The 22,375-nt window shown below is 45.0% G+C and overlaps 1 protein-coding gene across 4 annotated transcripts; it reads left to right on the plus strand.

The window, feature by feature from the left end:
• The first annotated feature begins 298 nt into the window (after positions 1 to 298).
• Positions 299 to 20,582, plus strand: Tmbim6 (transmembrane BAX inhibitor motif containing 6). Of its 4 annotated transcripts, none has more exons than XM_075960623.1 (10): positions 299 to 420; positions 11,604 to 11,686; positions 12,059 to 12,167; positions 14,385 to 14,505; positions 15,781 to 15,829; positions 15,914 to 16,011; positions 16,179 to 16,258; positions 16,979 to 17,079; positions 18,044 to 18,119; positions 18,928 to 20,582. In XM_075960623.1, exons 2-10 carry the CDS (start codon positions 11,631 to 11,633, stop codon positions 18,949 to 18,951), a joined length of 714 nt encoding a protein of 237 aa, XP_075816738.1. In that variant the 5' UTR covers positions 299 to 420; positions 11,604 to 11,630; the 3' UTR covers positions 18,952 to 20,582. The 4 variants fall into 4 exon arrangements, with proteins under 4 accessions (XP_075816738.1, XP_075816739.1, XP_075816740.1 ...); XM_075960624.1 differs by having other exon boundaries at positions 309 to 420; positions 11,607 to 11,686; XM_075960625.1 differs by lacking the exon at positions 299 to 420 and adding an exon at positions 634 to 1,102.
• Positions 20,583 to 22,375: the final 1,793 nt, after the last annotated feature.

Here is a 22,375-nt window from a genome sequence, read left to right on the forward strand (position 1 = left end):
AAAAGCAGCATCTCTGGACTTTTTAGCGCTGTGGTCGTTAAGTGTCACGGGGTCTCACTAGGCAGCGGCCTCAGGACTGACACACCCCACTTCACTGCCTCTCCCGATCGGGCGTCAGACAGACAGCCTTCCTAGGGGAAAGAGGGCGGAGGCCTCTGGCCACCGAGCCGGTTGGTGGCCACAGCCTTGATTGACAGAGCATTAGCCGATGACGCTGACGTAACAGCTGCTGTTTATGAACGTACAGCCAACGGAAAGGCGGTAGTGCAACCAAGGACCAATAAGAACTTGCCTGGCCGGGATAGAGGCGGGGCTTCCCGGGGGGCGGGCGTGGGTAGAGCTCCAGAGCCACCGCCGGGAGACTCAGAGCACATCCGGTTTTAGCCGAGCTGGGGAGCTCCTGAGTCGCGGACCGAGAAGGTACGTGCGAAGCTAGGAGTAGGCAGACCCGGGTGAGGGGTGCGAGGGAGCAAGACCGGGCTGCGTAGGAGCTTCCGTTTCCCGACCGCCCAGTTCCTCGGAAGCAAGGCCGGCTCTGAGTCGAGATCGCAGCCGGACCGGCAGGGTCGCGGAGGAACTAGTGCCGCGCATGCGCAGCAGCGCCGGCGGGGGCGGGGCGGGTGGGGCGGGGGCGAGTCTGCGGGGTCTCCCGGGCGTTTGGGGGCCTGGTTTTGTGGCGAAGGCCTCGTAGGGACCTCGCTTGCGTCCCTTTCAATTTCCACCGTCTTCCCCTCAGCCGAGTTCAGGGCTTGAATTCGAGACAGGTCCCCCCACTCCTGACTTTGAGGAAAACGAAAGGGAAAGCTGTGTTGTTTGTGTCACTCCCGCCCCACTCGACGATCGCTGCTGGGCAGCGCCTTCTCAGGTTCGCTCAGCCTGGCCTGGCTGAGCTGCCGGGGTCGGGGACTCGGGTTAGGCCTGGGTAGGCAGACCGCCCTGTCACGGCGGGCCGGGTGATGTCACACTTCTCTGTGACACGCGAGATTCCTTAGTTACTTGGAAGCCAACGGTAGAGGCTGGAGGTGAGAGGACCCGGGCTTGGCCTGGCTTCCTGGCTCGACGGAGCGGCCCCGCTCTGATCTGCTAGATTACCTCTGGACAGGTGAGGCGGTGGTGATTGCTCCCACAGGTCCCGAACCAAAGTCTGGTCCGGAAGGGTGGCGATGGGCGGGTTTTCCCTTGGACCCACTGCTGAACCTGTGATAAGCAGGCTTTGACGTTTCTTTTTCCTCCTTGTTTTTCTTTTTCTTTCTTTTTTAAACAACAAGAACAGGCTATCTCGTTGCCAGACCAGGTTGCATTTCCTGTCCAATCAGGCTTCTGTTGACCAAACCACAACAAAACCACTTTGAACTCGAGACTCGAGTTACACAAACACTTGTGAATATGTAACACTTTAGAAGAGCTGACTGCCTGAAACACAGACAAGGAACTCAAGGTTAAAGGTTAATGGCAGAATTTCTAGTTACTTATTGATATTTGTGAATAATTTATCTTGGGGCTGTGTGGGTAGTTTAAGAGATATGATTCAAGAAAGATTTCCCTGGCTTGCATAATCCCGTTTTCAGCGCTTCTGCAAACACTTAAAGTCTGTAGTGGTTGCATTTATTTTCTTCAGTGTTTCTTCATTGTCTAGAATTGTTTCTGTTCTAACCTGGAGAATAAGTTGACATTTAGAATCCCGTCGGTTTTTCTCCAGTAGAGAGAGGCTTGAGCCCTTAAGAAATGATGTTCATTATTCATGTGGAAATACAGTTTCACAGCCTTCTTCTCTCCATTGATCTGAATGAAGCCTTGCTTTCCCAATGACTAGGAAAAGGAAAAATTGAATGTTTTGCATTTCCTGTTTTCTTCCTCGTTACACATACAGTTTCATGTACTGGGTGAAAGTGCTAAAAAATACACGAGTGTGGTAGGAATCAACATATGCTTTGGAGAGTTATGAAATTGCCTTTTTGAAAGCTTACTTTTCTATTGTGGGTGTCAGGAGACCTGAGGCTTTCTGATGTTGGTCAAGTCAGTACTAATGTCGGTTTGGTGCCTTACCAAAAAATACACACTTACCATTTATTTATTTATTTGTTTGTTTATTTATTTATTTATTTTTGAGACAGGATTTGTCTATGTAGCCTATGTAGAACTTGCTGTGTGGACCATACTGGCCTCAAACCCAGAGACCTGCCTGCCTCTGCCTCCTGAGTGCTGCTGGGATTAAAGGCATGAGCCACCATCACCTAGCATACATATTTTTCTAATTGAGAGTCGGTAGAAGTGGTATTAATCATATGTGTGTTGCAGTTGAAGAGGAGATTGGATTAAGTAAGATTTTCTTCTAGAAGTTATGTGGTAGAAAGGGTAGGATCTGTAACTATAGATCTATCTGGTTCTCTCTAAACAACTTTAATGTGGGGCTGTTTCCTTTTTTCATGGACTAATTGTGAGGATAATAGGGGTTGTTCTTAAGTGTATACAATTTAACAACTAAAGTAACACGTCAAACACTTTCACATATTTAATTAAATATTAGATTGTAAACTACATGTCAGTCTGCCCCCCCTCCTTGTTAATTCAACCATCTTGGAGTCTGTTCCTGCACATTAGAAGGAATAAAATTGATACTTATTATCATTGGAGATAATGTACTGACTTGAAGAGTTTCATTTTATTTCATAAACTACCCATGGGTATTAATCTCCTTTGGGGAAACCACTCACAGTGTTCTCACGTCTTAAGATTTTCTTTGCTACTTTGACTTGGCTATATGATCTGGTACAAATGTCTTCTTTTTCATCCAGTTTTGTTCCCCTAAAGTTTGTAACCAAATTTCAAGGTAGCACAGATTCCCCAAAAATGGTATTCAAGACCAGAGAGAGGCTGTGGAGATTGGATTGCATTTGAGTAGGTTCCGCTCTGAGTGGCTAGCTAAGGAATGTTGCAGTTGTAGGACTCTTATACTTGTTTTTTTTAATAATTCATTTATTTTTATGTGCATTGGTGTTGTTCCTGCATGTATGCTTGTGTGAAGGTGTCAGATCTTGGAGTTAATGACAGCTGTGATCTGCCATTGGGTGCTGTGAATTGAGTCTGGGACCTCTGAGAGAACAGCCACTGAGCCATCTCCCCAGCCCCTATGCTTTTTCTTTTTGGGGGAGACAAACAAGGTATTAGTGGGGGAGAGACTACTGGTTTCTAATGGAAGATGACGTGTTTAGGACATTGAAACGTCTTGGGTTTCACTTCTGTCAAAGAGGTATGGCTTTAGAAAGGGAGATTCAATCGTTTCAGATTTGGTTACAAAAAAAGAAATTTGAGCCAAGTGTAGTAGTGTACAGGTTTAATCCCAGCCCTCAGGAGGCAGAGGCAGCCAGATCTCAGTGAGTTTAAGGCTAGCTTGGTCTACATAGCATTTCAGAATGACCAGGGATACCCTGTCTGAAAAGAATTGACAGTGGAAGGCATTCCTTTAGAAGGCTGAGCCAGCCCTCTCGAGAGATAAGTGCTGTGCTAGTTTAGCCCAGGGATTTGGGGTCAAGTTAAGAGAGCTCTGGAGCTTCCGGTCTCTTTATGATGTTGGCCCAGCCCTCACTTGAAACTGAGCTGACCAGCTCCTAGAGCAGCACAAGTATCCAGCTAATAATGAAGGTGACTTGAACAAACTCTGCCATGGTGGCCTATCAGTAGGCTCTGTAAGCACCTCGTGGCCCTCTGGGCAGGAGGTGCAGTGAGTGTTAGAGGGAAGGTACGCCGGCTTTATCAGGATCCTTTTTAGACGTCCTCCTTACCTGTTTACCTTCACTTTTTTTTTTTTGAGACAGGGTTTCTCTGTGGCTTTGGAGCCTGTCCTGGAACTAGCTCTGTAGACCAGGCTGGTCTCGAACTCACAGAGATCTGCCTGCCTCTGCCTCCCGAGTGCTGGGATTAAAGGCGTGCGCCACCATCGCCCGGCCTTACCTTCACTTTCTCCATAGAGAAGTGTTAAGCCTTTGTGATGCAGTTGCTCAGAGTTACAGTTGTTGGTTTTTGGTTTTTGGTTTGTTTTGGTTTTTCGAGACAGGGTTTTTCTGTGTTGCAGCCCTGGCTGTCCTAGAACTAGCTCTTGTTGACAGGCTGGCCTTGAACTCAGAAAGATCTGCCTGTTTCAGCCTCCCTAGATTAATGGCGTGCACCACCACTGCCTTGTAAGTTATGTATTTTTTAAACAATTCACATGATCACTTTTTGGTGAACATGCAGTGAGCTGCACTGCCCCACTTAACAGTCAACCCCGTGAAGTAAAGAGTGTTGTAGTTCCTGTGTGGGAAATGGTGAGACTGAAGCAGAGCGAAGTCTAGTGCCAGAAGCTTGCTGTGGTTTTGTGGGGTGCTTTGGCTTGCTTAGAGCTACACCTGCAGATACGGAGGCTGAAAACTCGTCGGAAGAAAACAGTCTTGCCCCACCCTTTAAATTCTATCTACTGGGAGCTGGAGAGATGGTTCATGCATTAAAAGCACTGACTGTTCTTCAGAAGATCTGGGTTCAATTCCCAGCACCTACTTGGCCCCTCACAACTGTCTGCAACTCCAGTTTTAGGGGATCTGATACCCTCACACCAATTCACATAAATAAATTTTTAAAAAATTACATTTACTGTGGGGATGGGGGGAGAGTGTATAGAGGTCAGAGTACAGCATTCAGGGGTTGATTCTCTCTTACATGTGGATCCAGGGAGTCAAACTCAGTTTGTCTGGTGTGGCAGTAAGCACATTTAATCAGTCGTCAGCCCTGGGTTCTTGTTTTTCCTTTACTTACTTACCAATTTGGTCCCCTATGGAGGTACAGGGAGAGCAATCAAGCTAGTTGAAGGTTTACAGGATAGCTAGTTTATAGGAGGGTAAAACAGAGTAGTTCACTATCTAGTGTCTAATGTGTATCTAAATAGCGTTTGTCATTCATGTTAGCTTGTGTACCTTGAGGCAGCTCCTGTAGTTTTCAGCTGTGATACTTTCTGGAGTAGATTTAGAAGCTTCTGCATATTTCATTTGTACTGTATTTACTATATGTATTGAAATAAAAATTACAGTTTTTTTTTCAGTGATGGGTAGGACCTTTTACGTGTTATGAAAACATTCTATCACTGAGCTGTTCCCAGTGCTTGTTGGTTTTGTGTGTGTGCGTGCACGCTTTGAAGGCATGACCACTATTAGATAATAACCTTTTGTTTCAGGATGAGAGTAAGAAGGGTCCCTGGAACGGAAACGGGATTTAATAAGACAGGCTAGACTTTATCCTGCCAAGCTAAAGGTGGTCATGGTGAAACTATGCAGTAAATTTGGGAGTTTTTGTTGTGCATGCGTGTGCTTGTGTGTGTTTGTATGAGTCCTGAGGATTGAACGCAGGGCCTTGATCAACTCAGCAAGTGCTTTGTCACTGAACTGTGAAAGGCGGGGCTGCCACACTCCCGCCCTGTTTCACCTCCCTTCTGTGCTGGGATGAGTTGTGTTCTCTCAGCTCCTGGTTTTTGTTTTGTAACTTGGGGTGGCTCTAGCGGAGGAAGCTACCCCTGTCACTTCAACCAAACTAGCAATATGTGCATAACAAATTTTGATAGGTTCTGTTAATATTTGGAGTTCCGTTAATATTTGGAGTTCCTGCTGCCTTAAAGGTAGGCCATATAATGAGGTGCAGAATCAAAGGATTTTGGTTGTAACGAAAACATGAGCATTTTTTTCTTTTATACATGCAGTCTGAGCAGATTCCCCAATGCTCTGGAAGGCACTGCCATTTAATTTTGTGTGAATAATTCCTCAACTCTTTCACAGTTGAGTGTTTCTATTACTAGGAATCTGTTTCTAAGTTTCTGTATGAACTAGAGTTTATGATGAGATAGACCAAATGATTTTCTCTTTAAGATCATGCTTCATTAGATAAGTTAAATTTATCCTGAGAAGTCTTGAGATTATAGAGGTGTGCCACCATGCCTGATTTGTTGACTTTTGTAATAGTCTTAGTTATGTGTCAGATAAATCACAGTGAATTTTGGAGCAATTTGGACCCCCCCATATACACTGGAATGATGCTTATTTTTGTAGTGTCTGAGATTGACTTCACTTGTGCTAGGCAAGTGTTCTATTACTGAACTATATCTCCAGTCCAATATTTCTTTTTTCCCCATGGCAAAAAAACATAAAGCACTGCATCTTTAAAAACAAAAATCCAAGACCATGATGGGAATACCCACTGAAACAGCTTACCTTGAACTAATGGGAGCTCAGCGACTCCGGCATGACAATGGGGGAACTGCCATAGGACCAGACTAGGCCCTCTGAAAGTGGGTGACAGTTGCTTGGCTGGGGCAGACTGTGGGCCACTGGCAGTGAGACTAGGATTTATCCCTACTGCTTGTACTGGCTTTTTGGAACCCATTCTCTTTATAGGGATACCTTGCTCAGCCTAAATATGGGGGGGGGGCGGTCCTGCCTCAAAGTAATGTGCTAGACTTTGTTGACTTCCCATGGGAAGCCTTACCCTCTCTCAGAAGTGGATGGTGGGTGGGGTGTGATGGGAGCTGGAGGAGGGGAGGGAGTGGGAACTGGGATTGGTATGTAAAGTGAGAAAATTTTTTTTTTTTTTTGGTTTTTCGAGACAGAGTTTCTCTGTGGTTTTGGAGCCTGTCCTGGAAGTAGCTCTTGTAGACCAGGCTGGTCTCGAACTCACAGAGATCCGCCTGCCTCTGCCTCCCTAGTGCTGGGATTAAAGGCGTGCGCCACCACCGCCCGGCAAGATTTTTTTTTTTAATTAAAAAAATTCTAACACATTGCTCAATGCAGAGGAGGTCTGGTGCTGAATAAAACATCCTTTTTTTTTTTTAATGTATATGTCAGGGCCAGGCACAGCGGCACACACCTTTAATGCTAGCACTTGGGAGTCAAAAGCAGGTGGATTTCTTTGGTGAATTTCAGGCCAGCCAGGGCTGCATAGTGAGACCCCTGTCTCAAAAAGAAAAAGGGAGAAAAAAGAACCTTGGGGGGAGCACTTTATCTCTATTTCTACCCCCATTCTCCCCAGTTTGGACAACTCTAGAGCAGAGCTACATTTCCTTCCATCCAAGACCTGCTTCCCCTTACATTTTACCTTTTCCAAAATGAAATATGGCATATACTTTAAGTATATACATTACTACTTTTTAAAAAGAAAAGTTGGACATTTGTATTACTTTGTGTCTGTGTGTGATGGGTGTGACCATGGGTGTGTCACAGTGTGACACAGCAGTGTTTGGAGCCAGAGGACAGCGCTGAGAGCGCGAGTCAGCTCCGTTTTCACTGGGAATGGATCTGCTTTAGTATCAGCCATCTCGTGGACCCCTCTTACTAACAGTACAAAAATTGCTTTAATTAGCATATTTCACTTAAAATTTGAAATAGACTGGGCGTGGTGGCACAGGCTTTTAATCCCAGCACTCCGTAGGCAGAGGCAGGCAGATCTCTGAGTTCAAGGCCAGCCTGATCAACAGAGTGAGTCCAGGGCTGCACAGGGAAACCCTCCCCCCCCTTTTAATTGAAATAGGTAGTGAAATAAACAAACATATATATGGAAGTTTTAACTGATGTAACACATGCAATCCCAGTACTTGGGACACAAGGATTGAAGGTTTCACTTGCATAGTGAGACTGTATTTCACAACAGTGTATATTTTAGTGTTTTAAACTGGAAGTTACTTATAGGTCAAGGAAAATCTAAGTATTTGATATCCTCATTCTTGTTTTTTGGGTTTTTTGTTTTGTTTTGTTTTTTTGGGTTTTTTTTCGAGACAGGGTTTCTCTGTAGCTTTGGTGCCTGTCCCGGAACTAGCTCTTGTAGACCAGGCTGGCCTTGAACTCCTCATTCTTACACAAACTGTCTTAACTTTTCTTCATAAGATTAAGTGTTTTACATGCAAATATGTCTATGCACCACATCTGTGCCTGGTGCTCTCAGTTCAAAGGAGAGCGCTCCATCCCCTGGAGCTGGAGTTAGCTGCCTTGTGGGTGGTAGGATTGAACCTGGTCCTGTGAAAGAGCAGCTAGTGGTCTTAGCTGCTGAGCCCTCTCCAACCCCTATCTTTGTGTATCAACTGAAAGCTCCAGAAGGAAGCAGTCAGTATCTTCTGGAACACGTCAAGGAGCAAACTGGGAAAGAGTTCTGTCATTGTGCTCTCACAGTTTTTCCTCAGAGGGTCTGGTTACATGAGTATTGCCCCTTTCTGACTAATAACCCCCTGGGTATTTAAGGCCCCCTCCCCCTATTGCTGATTGAAATTGGAAGCAAGAGGTAGTATAGCACTTCCACTGTGAGTGCTGAGAAACCTGGCTGTGGAGGTTGCAAGTGCTCTCTGGGGACATCATTAGGAGTGTTAATGGACGCCTTAAAGACACTTTCCAGTTGCTGGATGGTACCGTCCTGTAAGTGTGCTCTCTGGAGAATGCATCATCATGGTTGTGGAAGACTGTTTGGCCTTGCAACAGCCTGCAATAGTTGCACCATCTAGACCAAGCGGGCGCAGAAACCAGTGACTGGAGAGGAGAGCAGCAGTTCCGGTAGGGTCTGCACTTCTCATCAGATCTGTGCTCGAACTGAACTGATAAGAGTCAGGGTAAGTAGGGGTGAGGAAGGAGGCGGCTTGAGAAGGCCAGCCTATACCCAGACTGCATCTTTGTGACTTTAGGATTGTAACTTTGATTGCAGGCTAATGGTTGTTTGCCCATCCCCTTTTGTAGATTGGGAATAGAGTGGGCATTGTGTGTTTAGTAAGACTGGTGTGTGTGTGTGTGTGTGTGTATTTAGGAAAGCTGACCGCTCTTGATCAGATCTTAGTTCTTAGACTAGATGTGTTTATTTGGGATTGCACGTGAGATAGAAGAAACTGGATATGGTTTCCTTGGGTTTTGTGTTTGCTTTTAATTTCTGTGGTGGGAGGAGTTGCACTGCCCGTATATTAGGCTCGTGAGGGTCACAGTGGAAAGGGGGTGGTACATGTCCTGCTTTGGTTCCAAAATGCTGTCTGACATTTTGGAACTGTTGGGAAAATCCGAATAAGGTCTGTATCATAATCCTCTCTTTTTGATGAGTGTTTTCCAGCTATACACACTTAAGTATTAGAGCATTGTCTACACAGTTTAAGAAAAAGATTTTAAATCTTTATATTAAATATTGTTATATGTGGAGGAGGGAAAAGGCAGATACTAATATTTAAGAAATCTAAGAGGAGAATATCAAGTAGGTGGTGAGACAGCTCAGTGGGTAATATGCTTCCCATGAAAACGTTAAGGCCCCGAACCTCAGAACCCACGTAAAAGCCAGGCACGGTGGCTCCCATATTTGATCCCAGTGCTCTAGAGGGAGATAGGAGGCAGAAACAATAGAATCCCTAGCAGCCCACAAGCCAGCTAGCCTGACATGCACAGTAATGAATAACTATTGACTGTCTCAGGTGGAAGGTGAGGACCAATACCCAAGCACATCCTCTGACCTCAGCATGCATGCTGTGGCGAGCACATATCCACAATTGAGAGAGCACACATACACGTATACATTCAGATTTTGAAAAGAATATAGAAGGCCAGGTGGTGGTGGCGCACACCTTTAATCCCAGCACTTGGGAGGCAGAGGCAGGTGGATCTCTGAGAGTTTGAGGCCAGCCTGGTCTACAGAATGAGTTCCGGGACAGGCTCCAAAGCTACTGAGAAACCCTGTCTTGGGACAAAAAAAAAAAAAAAGAATACAGAGGGAATATTTATATGATTACAATCTTTATATAGGAAGGCTTCCGTGGGAGCCTAAGCATGGTGGCACACGCCTTTAATCCCAGCACTTGGGAGGCAGAGACAGGCGGATCTCTTAAATTCGAGGCCAGCCAGCCTGGTTTATATAATGAGATCCAGTCTAGTCAGAGCCTCTAGTAAGTCCAAGTCTTAGAAAAATGATTCGGAGGGAGCTGGAGAAGTGACTCAGCAATTAAAAGCACTTAAGAGCAGCTCTTAAAGAGGATCTGTTTGGTTCCCAGCATCTATATCAGGTGACTCACAATTTCCTACAACTACAGTTCCAGGTAATCAGATCTCCTCTTGTGGCCTCCTTGGACTACATGCATGTGATGCTCAGATGTATATGCGCACACACATACCCATAAAGAAAACAGTAACATTTTTAAAGTTCTAATAGTATAAAAACAATAAAATTCTTGTGTACTTTATGTTCATGGAGATAAATTTTTTAAATTGTGACTTTCCATTGAGTTTTTCAACTGTGTTACTGTAAATTGCTCTAGAACAAGGATTGACTCCATTCCTGGGTGGTGCCGCACTTTCGCCCCAGGAGATTGCTGTGGAAAGGAATAAATAAATGGCCTTTTTTTTTTTTTAATCTTTGAGGTAGTTTTTTTCTTTCTTTTGATTTTTTTTGAGACAGGCCTTCTCTTAGCTTTGGAGCCTGTCCTGGAACTAGCTCTTGTAGACCAGGCTGGCCTCGAACTCAAAGAGATCCACCTGCCTCTGCCACCTAAGTGCTGGGAATAAAGACATGCCACCACCACCTGGCTGAGGTACTTTTTCTGAGAGAATTGATTAGTATCTTGAAGCAGTGACATAATTGTTCCAAGGTAGATGAAGCCCTTGCTATGCAAACCTTGAGTTCAACTCCAGCGCCGAGTACCATCTGTGGAAGGTGAGAACTAACTCCACCACATAACAGTTGTCTTATCCACACGTTCAATACAGACAAACAAAACTCGATGAGTTCTTTGAATTCTTCTGTAAACTATCTTTTGGTAGGGGAGGGGTGTTCAAAGTAGGGTTTCTCGGGCTGGAGAGATGGCTCAGCCGTTAAAGGCTAGGCTCACAACCAAAGTAGGGTTTCTCTGTAGCTTTGGAACTTGCTCTGTAAACCAGACTGGCCTCAAACTCATAGGCCTGCCTCTGCCTCCCAAGTGCTGGAATTATAAAGGCGTGCACCGCCATTGCCTGGTGTAAACTATCTTTTCAAAGATAAATCTGCCCTTTAAAAATTGTAAGTAGGGCTGGAGAGATGGCTCAGTGGTTGAGAACACTGGCTGTGCTTCCAGAGGACCTGGGTTCAATTCCCAGCACCCACATGACAGCTAACAACTGTCTGTAACTCCAGTTTCTGGGGATCTGATACCTTCACACCAATCCACATAAAATAAAAAAGTTAAATAAATTATAAAAAAAAATAAAAAATAAATAAAAATTGTAAGTACTGCCAGGCAGTGGTAGCACATGCCTTTAATCCCAGCACTCAGACAGAGGCAGGTGGATCTCTGTGAGTTCAAGACTAGCCTGGTCTACAAGAGCTAGTTCCAGGACAGGCTCCAAAGCTACAGAGAAACCCTGTCTCGAAAAACCCAAAATAAATAAATAAAATAAAAAATTGTAAGTATTCTTTAAAATAATTGAAATCAAATGATAGTAGTTTTGGAGAGAAGAGGAGATGGTTTTATGTCTTTTGTCTTTTTTAAAGGAGTTGATGGGGACTTTTAATTTTCCAAAGCTTGTATACTGCCCCCCCCCCTTTTAAATATACCTGTGCTCTTAAGTGTCCCGGTGTCTATAAAATAATCTTTTCCTTCTTAGCAGGTGTGCTGAGCAGACTTCGGAACCATGAACATATTTGATCGGAAGATCAACTTTGATGCCCTCTTAAAATTTTCCCATATGTAAGTGATCTAACCTTGACCATTGTCCTTTGCTGCATTTCTTTTCACACCTAGTTTCTTTTCTTAGTTGGGTAACTTTTCTTGGTGACAGTAAACAGATTGGCTAGATTGTGAAGCCTAGCAGAAGCAGCGAAATCAGGGCTACTGTGTAGTCACTGCGACTCATCTGTTCCAGTTGGGCACTGATTGCACATATGTTTGGGATTTGGGTTCTTCTCTAGCAGGTTCTCTTAACCCATTTTCCAAACATTCTTTTTTATTATAGTATGTTCTTCCCAAAGTATCTCAGACTCTTCATAACTTTTTACAGAGAAATGATTTGTAGCTTAGAGATACGTCCAGACATGATGTGCTGTGAACACTCTTTTCTAGAACTCCCTCGACACAGCAGCACCTAAAGAAGGTCTATGCCAGCTTTGCACTCTGTATGTTTGTGGCGGCGGCAGGGGCCTACGTCCATGTGGTCACACATTTCATTCAGGTAAGAACACGTTTCTCTGGGGTCAGTGGCACAGACTCCATTAGGAAGAAAACAGCTTAACAGGGTAACCTATTTCTATGCGCTTTCTAATATTCTCATCAGTAGTTTGATATCAGAATTCAGCTAGACATCATTAAAACATACAAGACCCCGTCCTCAGACGTGAGCCAGGTGCTGGCACTCATGGCATGGTGCCTGCCCCACCTTTTCTTCTTTGTTGCCTCATTGACTGTGGAATGCTTAGAGCAAAATACCAGTTATATAATTAATTGTCAGATTAGGCAGGGTTGGGACGTGTACAGATTTGATCCATTTCATTATGTTCATGCCTAGGAGAAGCCCTCAGCAACTTACTGGTCTGGGGAGGAAAGTTTGGGTTTGACTGACAGAAGTAGAAGGTTCATTTTTTATTTTTATTTAAAGAATAACCAAAAAGTTTGAAATTTCCCTAGTCGCCAAACTCCAGAGCGGCTGTTTTTAGCATAAACACAGAGGTGTATTTGTGTTGACATTTGCCACTGTGATTAACTGTCCTTTTGTTCAGGCCTCTCCTCCCAAGAGTTGTATGAAAAATTGCTTTTGGCACTCAGAAGGGCAAGGCTGATCCTTGAGTTCAAAGCAGGTTCTGGGTCTTTTTTTCTGGTTTTGTGTTATTTTTGCATTTTTTTTAAATTAATTAATTTATTTATTTATTTATTATGTATACAATATTCTGTCTGTATGCCTGAAGGCCAGAAGAGGGCACCAGACCTCTTTACAGATGGATTGTGAGCAACCATGTGGTTGCTGGGAATCGAACTCAGGACCTTTGGAAGAGCAGGCAATGCTCCCAACCACTGAGCCATCTCTCCAGCCCTATTTTTGCATTTTTGTTGTTTGTTTGAGATAATGTAAAATGCACTTAGTTCTCAGTGCAAACTGACCTTAGTTCTCAGTGCAAACTGACCTTTTCATTTGGGGGTTCAACTACTCAGCAATCACTGCTTAGTACTTTTTGTAAGCATGTAAATAGTGAATACTTAGATTCATCTTTTACAACTTGCATGCCCCGTGGAAGTTAGGATCCTGCTTCACTGACATGTTACTTCCTCAGGCCCAATGCCACCTTTGTGCTTTTTTGTGTGCCAGGGATTGAACCCAGATTCATATATGCTTCTTACCACTTTTAGCTAGGCCTTTACATAGATCTGGCTGGACGTTCTGCCTGTGCTGCATTGCAGTTAAAGGTGTACACCATTGCAACCTACCCTGTTCTGTGTTTTTGTTCCTGATTTTGTCAAAAAACGGCATGGTGCTTAAGTGTACTGTCTTAATACGGTGGTTGATTTACTTCAGAGAGAAAATGTGCTTGTCTTAGCGGCTCTGTGAATCAACAGTGTATGTCAGATAAGTGCCTTAAAAAGCAACAAATAAAGTAAGGTTGTGTGTTCGTCATTTTGTGAAAATGTGACCAGAGAGGTGCAGAAACCTCTCTATATCCCCCTAGGAACACTCAGTAATTCCACATCCAGTTAATAACTGTGTAACCTTTTAACTGCTCTCAGTGGTAAGAATGGAACTGTACCTTTCTTTAACAGCAGGAACTTCAGTGCCCGTGTTTAGCCTCAGTAATTTCCTCCTAACACTTGTGGGTGGGTTTTCCCCTAAAAATTTTTATTTTTATTAGAAAAGTAATGTTACTGTAGGAAATTCAAAAATAGCTGAGTGATGTTAAAGCTCTAGAAGCCAGATAACATTGTGTGTGTCTGTACTGCCAGCACGGCAACAGGCGGCAGGATCCGAGTACAAGCCTCTGTAAACACCCTCCCCCCGCCTTCCACAACAGAGGCGGCAGGATCCGAGTACAAGCCTCTATAAACACCCTCCCCCAGCCTTCCACAGCCCTGTGTGCCTGTGCTCATGGGTGAGCCTGGGTGTACCACAGTGCACATGTTGCTTTCTTTAACCACATGGGTCCTTAGGTCAACTGGTATTTTTTGTTTGGGTTTTGTATTTCTCTGTCCTACAGATACAGTGCTTCTAGCACTTTTCTGTCTGCCTTAGTAGTTCTGTAATTGAAGCCCCCACCTCCAGGCCTCTGGTTTCTCTCCCCCCTTCTCTCTGAGAACATACTACCTTCTCCTCTGCCTCTGGATTAAAAAACAAATGTTAGAAATTTCAGATGAGTATTTGAACCGTAAACATGAACTTTGAAATGTTTGTGACTGGCTCTCACAGGCTGGCCTGCTCTCTGCCTTGGGCTCCCTGGGCTTGATGATCTGGCTGATGGCAACACCTCATAGTCATGAAACGGAGCAAAAAAGATTGGGACTTCTTGCTGGCTTTGCTTTCCTCACAGGTATGTGAAGAGGTTGTTGGGGACAGAAGAGGTTTTTTGTTCGTTTGTTTGTTTTTGTCTGTGTACAATTCTTTCAAAACAGTTTTTTGTAGAGTTTCCCTAAATTCTGTCACACTGCTGTGATATCTCTTTTCTGGTCTCCTTGCTCTGTACCCACCAGTCAGTCACACATATTTGAGCATTTTTGTTTTGCTTTGTCCTCCTTCCTTGTTGCATATAGACTGTTCCTGTCTTGCATATAGAGTTAAGCACTATCTAACTAGTACTTGATAGCTAGCAACTATGACCTAAAAATGGGTGTGGCTCGGGTGAGGTCCATGACTTTTTAAATGGTAGACATGAACTAAGAGTCAGGTTAAAAGTTCATTTCTTGCTGGGTGTGGATGCGCACACCTTTAATCCTAGCACTTGGGAGGCAGAGGCAGGCAGATGTCTGAATTTAAGGCCAGCCTGGTCTACAGAGGGAGTTCCAGGACAACCAGGGCTACACAGAAACCCTGTCTCCAAAAAAAAAAAAAAAAAAAAAAAAAGTTAATCTCTTTTAGAATTCTCATTGAAGAAAACAGATTGGAGCTATATAATAAAGTACTTTAAAATGCATGGGTTTCTTCTGTACAGTGTTAAGGAAATTTTAGAAAGGAAGAGATTTAGGATTTAAGACTTGGCTCAGGGAACACTAATTATTGGAGGTGTTGGGGGATTATCAGGGAGGAAATAGCCAGAGTAGAAAAAATGCTGGGTTGCTTGCCAGTCACCGTGTGATTACCCCGGAAGACTGGTCTGGCTGCCTTCATTGCAGGCCGCAGGTCACTGGCTACCAGGCTCTGTTCTGTCCTCCTACCGTGCCTGATGCACATTACAATCTCAAGGACACATGACATTTGACATTTCTGCTTTTGTGTTGTTTTCATTTTTATTCTTTCTTAAAACATCCATGGTTTTCTGCTAAGAGGACTGATATACCTTGAATTAACTCAGTTATATATTCTCTTGAAAATAAGGAAAGGGTTAAGTAAAAGAATTGCTTTGGTTTCTTTGTTTGTTTGTTTTTCTTTTTCTTTTTCGAGACAATTTCTCTGTGGCTCTGGAGCCTGTCCTGGAACTAGCTTATAGACCAGGCTAGCCTCAAACTCACAGAGATCCACCTGCCTCTGCCTCCCAGGTGCTGGGATTAAAGGTGTGCACCATTACTGCTCAGATTACTTTTTCTTTAAAATAAGAATGCATGCCTGTGATCAGAATCAATGGTAATTGGTTCTGGGGTTTGTTTTGTAGGGATTGGCCTGGGCCCTGCTTTGGAGCTGTGCATTGCTATCAATCCCAGGTAACTGTTTTACTGTGTTTATGAATATGCCTTCTAAACAGACCGCATAGTTGGAGCTCTCCCTCATGGCCTTTTCTTTCACAGCATCCTCCCCACTGCCTTCATGGGCACGGCCATGATCTTCACCTGCTTCAGCTTGAGCGCGCTCTACGCCAGGCGCCGGAGTTACCTGTTTTTGGGAGGTATGGACTGGAAAGCAAGCCCTGGGCTCTGTTCTGGTAGAGCTGTTAGTAGACCGCCTTTTCTACCTCGAGTCTTCATTTGGGGAGACAGCTAGAAATGACCTTAATGGGGTTGTCTCTGCCCAGCTTTGGCTTTTCTCGTGACAAGGTTTGCCCTCTCTTGCTAGGCATCTTGATGTCAGCCATGAGCCTCATGTTCTTGTCCTCCCTGGGGAACCTTTTCTTTGGATCCATTTGGCTGTTCCAGGTGAGATTTTATACAGTTTCCAGGAGTCATTTGTTCCATTTTTCTCACCTAATTCTAAGTCAAAGAGGTGACTCCTTGGCTTAGAGGGATGGCTCAGAGGTTAAGAGCACTGGCTGCTCTTTCAGAGGTCCTGAGTTCAATTCCCAGCAGCCACATGGTAGCTCACAACCATCTGTAGTGGGATCTGGTGCCTTCCTCTGGCATTTAGGCTACACACAGGCAGAACATTGTATGCATAATAAATAAATCTTTAGAAAAGAAAAGGAGCCAGGCATGGTGGCACACACCATAATTCCAAGACAGAGGCAGGCAGATATGTTAGTGTGAGGCCAACCTGGTCTACAGAGCATGTTCCAGGACAGGCTTCAAAGCTACACAGAGAAACCCTGTCTCCAAAATCCAAAAACCAAACAAATAAAGGTGTCTTCTCTAGAACCCTCACTTTCTTTGGGCAGTGCCCTACAGACTTGAGGACCTTCAGAGGACATGGCCTCCCACCATGGTTAGACACTGCTGAGGAGAATCGACTTGCTCAGAGACTGTTTCTCTCAGTCCAGATTAGTGAGCTGGAGTGAAGACAGAATTGTCTCTAGAAGTAATATGGACTTCACTGTCTTCTGAGTTAGCATGTGATATGTTTTCAAAGGGTAAGAGGCAGGAAGTAGACTGTTCTTCCACTACTATATCTACCACATGTAACTGTCTCTTTTCTTTTCTCAGGCAAACCTGTACATGGGGCTGCTGGTCATGTGTGGCTTTGTCCTTTTTGATACTCAGCTCATTATTGAGAAGGCTGAAAACGGAGATAAGGATTACATCTGGTGAGTGAGAACTGGTCCACATTGAAGGTTGACACAAACTGTTCCATTCCATGGCTCGACATACATATGAAAGTTTGTTCATTTTTTCTAAGAGGCAAGGTCTTAGCCCAGGCTGGCCTTGAACTCACTATGTAACAGAGGATGACCTTGAACTTGTGATCCTTTACTTCCTGAGTGCTGGGATTATAGGCTTGGTATAAACCAGCTAGCTGGGAATTAGATACAGGGCTCTAGCAGTGCTGGGGAAGCACTCCAGACAAGCTGTATCACTGGAGCCAAGCTTGGGACTCCAGCATGGCACAGCTTTAACATCTTCCACCTGCAGGCATCCAGGAGTAAAGGTGCTTTCTCTTTTACTCTGTTTTTAGTGGTAACAATGAGAGGATCTCCTCACCACTGGTCACTGGTACTTAGAAGTTCCAGGTTCCGACTTGGTCTCTGTTTAGTACAAAGCCTGGTCTCCTGGTCCTCATGGATTTGTGTATTTGGAGGAGGCTGTTTGTTCGTCCTGGCCGCCCAGAACCAAAATAACTACACAGAAACTGTATTAATTAAATCACTGCTTGACCCATTAGCTCTAGCTTCTTATTGGCTCTTGCATATTAATTTAACCCATTTTTATTCATCTGTGCATCAACACGAGGTTGTGACCTACCAGCAAAGTTTCAGCATATCTGTCTCCAGCGGCAGCTCCATGGTGTCTCTCTCTCCACCTTCCTTCTGCCAGCATTCAGTCCAGTTTTCCCTGCCTACCTAAATTCTGCCCTATCAATAGGCCAAGGCGGTTTCTTTATTCATTAACCAATAAAACCAACACATAGACAGAAGGACCTCCCACACCAGATTTGTTGAGTTGACTGTTTCTTGGGGGGTGGGTGTTGGAGGGAGTGACTCACAGGTGGGCACTTGGGCTTCCTGGGGAAGGAAGTGAAGGTACTGTGAGTGACTAGTTCTTCTCTTTCAGGCACTGCGTTGACCTCTTCTTAGATTTTGTTACACTCTTCAGGAAGCTCATGCTGATCCTTGCTTTGAATGAGAAGGTTAGTGAGTCCACAGCCTGCACATGAGAGGGTGGCTCGTGCTCATGTCTGTGGATGTGAGACTTTGAAAAGTTGGTCATTCACTGTGTAGGGCAAAAATACGTGAAAGGCAGGCAGGTCCCTCAAGCAAGAGGGGAACCGAAGTCTATGCTATCGGGAAAAAAAAGACCAAGTGGAAACAATTTCCTTACATCTTAACTAATCCTGGAGATGAATTTCAAATGGCAGACAGCTGTGGTGACTGCACTTACAGAGAGTAAGGCTGCAGGGATCGTGAGGACTCAGAAAGGGCTGGGGAAGACAATGTATACATGTACATTGACTGCATTGGGTCCCCTGGAACTGCAGTTACAGTTATCCCAGAAGACAGTTCTGAGCCACAGTGTGGGTGCTGGCAATCAAACCCAGGTCCTCTGCAGGAGCAGCCAATGCTCTTAACTGCTGAGCATCTCTCCAGTCCCATCCATTTGTTAATCTTAATTTTTCCTCAAAAAAGAATCAGTCTAGTCTAGCAGCAGAGAAGCCATGAACCTATGAGTTTTCCTTTATAAGTCTGACTCAGGAGTACAAGTGAGTGGGGGGGGCAGTGACAGGGTAGGATTGTGGTTCTGTTTGGGCCGTACCACAGTTGTTCCTCTCAGCTGCTGAGCTCTGTTCCTTTTCTGTTTGGGGCTTGCGCCTAATAGAAAGGACTCGGCTCACGCAGGTTTCTCATCCTTCATTGTCCGGATTCCCTCACACCCTTTGCCAGCACTCGCTCCTTTGGATTTGCATGTCAAGTACTTAGGTGGTTCTTCTTCATTTGTAGGACAAGAAGAAAGAAAAGAAGTGATTTGGGCCTCGGCCTCGCAGCTCGACTCCTCTCCCACCCTTCATTTCTCTGCACACATTACAGGTGTCGTGTTCTATGATAATGAAAAGCATCAGAAAAGCTTTTGTACTTTGTGGTTTTCTCTATTTTGAATTTTTTGATCAAAAAACTGATTAGTGAATATAGTTTGGAGTTTGGCTTCACGTTCCTGAGGTTTCCACACTCCCTTTTCTGTCAACCTATCCATAGCCTATTGCTCTGCTCAGGCAGCCAGTGCACCAAGATGAGGAGCGAGGAGTAGATGTCTTCCTGCCAAGCCTCCGCAGATGGACCCTCCTGGACTCTTGCTGGAGCCTCTTTGGCCCTTGTGTTTGGTTTTCACAGTCCAGTGATACTGGGTAGCGTGTTTTCCTTGAGAAGGAGCTCACCTGTCCTGTCAACCTGACACCTCCTCTGCCTGACTTGGTCTGGCAAATGCCTTTCCACCTTGCCATGATGAGAATGTGGATTTGTGGGTGTTCCCTTTCCACCCGAGTGACCTGCTTTCCATCTGTGGGGTGGGAAGGGCGGCTGTTGTCAGGTACCTGTGAAGCGCTCTGAGCATGTATGGCAAGGGAGAGGTCACAATTTTCAAGTATCCCTATTGGATTTTGTTGTTGGTTTTTAAAATTATTACCTTTGTTACTGATTGGCTTCCACTAGGTGACTGGTTAAATCTTGGGGGAAGGATAGGAAAGAGGAATGATTGAGCCTCAGGGCTAATTGTACTAAATCTTTTTAGAAAAACCTCTGTAAGGACTGCAGCAAGGGACAAGTCTCCACCAGCCGAGCACTTCCTTTCAGGGAGTCTTGACTGCTACTGAAGGTAGCAGTCCTAACAGCTCTTCGGTGCATTTGTGTCTGTCTGCTTGGACACTGTCAGGGAGTCAGGCCAGAGATTTGAGGCAGTAGGTCATGTTCACCTACAGATGCACTTTAGTTTGTTTTGTTGACCTGTTTGAAGAAATTTGTTGGTCTAGGCAGAAGCCAGGTGACCAAACTATGGGCCACCAGTCTGCACAGAAGGGTTCCATCAAAAGCTGCCGTGGCCTTGGCTACTTGTGGTTTCTATTCAAAAGAACCAAACCACTGAGAGCCCATTACCAGCAGGATGGCGCTTTTGACTTTCTCTGCTCACAGCAGTACAGTTGAACACAGTGGCTCGTGGTTTACTGTGCCATGACACTGCTTCTGCAGTGGTGTGCCCCAGAGTGGCTCAGCGCCACTGGGGTGCTGCCCTGTTTGCCTGTTGCCCTCTGCCCTGGCTTGGACACCAGCCACTCTCCAGAACAGTGATTCTCTGCAAGCCCTACGGAGCTGACGTAGTTCCACCTCTTGAAGCCAGACTCCACCTCTTGTGCTTTCTTGCTTGGGATAAAGGAATTTTTCTTTAGAAACAGTGCCAAGAATGATAAGATATAAACTACTTTTAAAGACAATGCCTAACAGGTTTAATACAGTGTCGCGTCATTTCCGCTCTGTCCTAGCTCTTTGGTTTTCCAGCTCAGGCTGCATTCTCTAACTCATACTGTGAAGACAAAGGTGTTTTTGATTAAAAAAATATATCTACATAGTCTTAATTTGTAAAAAATAAAGAAAATTCCTTAACCTTTCCTGTTGTCTAAGTGCGTTAAATCAAGGGCTTGCTGGTAGGGGGCTGGGGTACCGTTTGGGATATTGCTGGTGGGAGCTGGAAGTTAACTGTATGCTCCTCATAGAGACAGAAACAAGGACCAAACTTAGGCCTCCCATTCTGGAAGCCCAGCATGCCCAGCCTCCAGAGCCCTCTCCTCACCCTGGCCTTTGCTGGTGGTAGTAGCCAACACAGTTAAGCTGTGGGCCAGCTTCTGGATCGGGAATGAAGATCACTTATCCTGCAAATACTCAAGTTCACTCTCTGGCCAGGCCCTGTTCCAGGTGCATCAATGAATAAGTCCTTGTAAGTGTGCTTGTGAGATGGGCTCAGTCTGCTCTGATCACCCTGGCTAGCCAAACTCTTAGATTTAGCTACACAGGAGGATGTTGTTGCTCCTACCCATCCAGGGTGCTTACAGTAGATCTGTTTGAACCCCATAAACCACCATCTGCATTAGTTACTTTGCTGTACTGTGATAAAACACCATGACCATGTCAGCATGGAGAAGGAAGGGTTTATTTGTGCTTACAGTTACTGGAAATGGTGAAAATATTTTAACTGGCAAAGCCTACCTCCAATAACATAACTCTCCTAACAAGGCCACGCCTCCCAAACAGTTCTACCCCTGAGGACCTGGGGAACATATCAGACCACCATACACTGTCCCCGCTAAACAGCCACTTTTCTCAACTTGAGACAGTTCCTCTCGTACTCCTGGAAGAAGGCTCATCCTAAGGACTTTAAGGCCTAGCTTTATTCTCATAGGGAAGGGAGGCACAGGTACACTGTATTTCAAAATAGGAGTCCCTGGAGCTGAAATTACAGACAGTTGTAACTGCTTGATGTGGGTTCTGGGGTTTGAACTAGAGTCCTGCAAGAACAGTACGTGCCCTTAACCTCAGCATCCTCCCCTGGCACAAGCACGCCGGATTTGACTGCCGACAGATGCCAAGCCTCAGGACAGATGCCATGTCCTGAGACGGTTTTATTTTAAACATTTCTTTCGTTTTCAACATTTTTAGTTTATTATTGGGGATGGGTTGTGGCATGTTTGGAGATGAGAGGGTCACTTTGTAGAGTGGGGTTCTCTTCACCTTTGTATGGGCTCCAGGGATTGTGTCTAGGTCTCCTTTACCGATTAAACCATCTCACTGACCCTGTTTTATTGTCTTAATAGCCAAAGAAGGTGATACATTTACTACACGGGCTCAGTTATTTCCAAGGTCACACCATCAGGTAGTAGTAAATTGTCTGCTCAGAAAGGAAAAAGAGGCAGTTGATGCCGGAGCCCCTAATGTCTAATGTGTGCAGGAGAGTTCTGGAGCATTGCCGTTCTTTGTGTCCTGAGCTGAGTGTCGCCCTTCAAGTCAGAGGGAACGTACATCAATCTCACCAAAATCTCTTCACCTCAGATCTTTGCAACCAGTATAAACTGCAAGCACAAACGCCCTTTTTATCTTCCCTGACTGAACTGAGCAGCACTAATGGTAAAGGGAACTTCATCTGAGCAGAACCAGAGCGAGGAAGACGTGGGCTGCAGCAGTGGATGCTTCTGCCCTGGAAGAGGAGCTTCCCTTTTGTGGTTTGGATGTCATGGCCCCCATAACCTCAAGGAGTGCCACTATTAGGTGTGGCTTTGTTGGAGTGGGTATGGTCTTGGTGGAGGGAGTGTGTCACTGTGGTGACGTCTGTTGCCTACAAGATATAGGAGACAGCTACTTCAGACCATGTCTGCCTGCACACTGCCATGTCCCACCATGAGAATGGACT

This window comes from Microtus pennsylvanicus, chromosome 2, assembly GCF_037038515.1.
Source record: "Microtus pennsylvanicus isolate mMicPen1 chromosome 2, mMicPen1.hap1, whole genome shotgun sequence".
NCBI lineage: Eukaryota > Metazoa > Chordata > Mammalia > Rodentia > Cricetidae > Microtus > Microtus pennsylvanicus.

Coding starts and splice junctions, on each gene's coding strand:
- Tmbim6 (XM_075960623.1), top strand. CDS start 11,631: ATGAACATATTTGATCGGAAGATCAACTTTGATGCCCTCTTAAAATTT. Junction 15,830..15,913: donor TGCATTGCTATCAATCCCAG/GTAACTGTTTTA, acceptor TTTCTTTCACAG/CATCCTCCCCACTGCCTTCA. Junction 18,120..18,927: donor TCCTTGCTTTGAATGAGAAG/GTTAGTGAGTCC, acceptor CTTCATTTGTAG/GACAAGAAGAAAGAAAAGAA.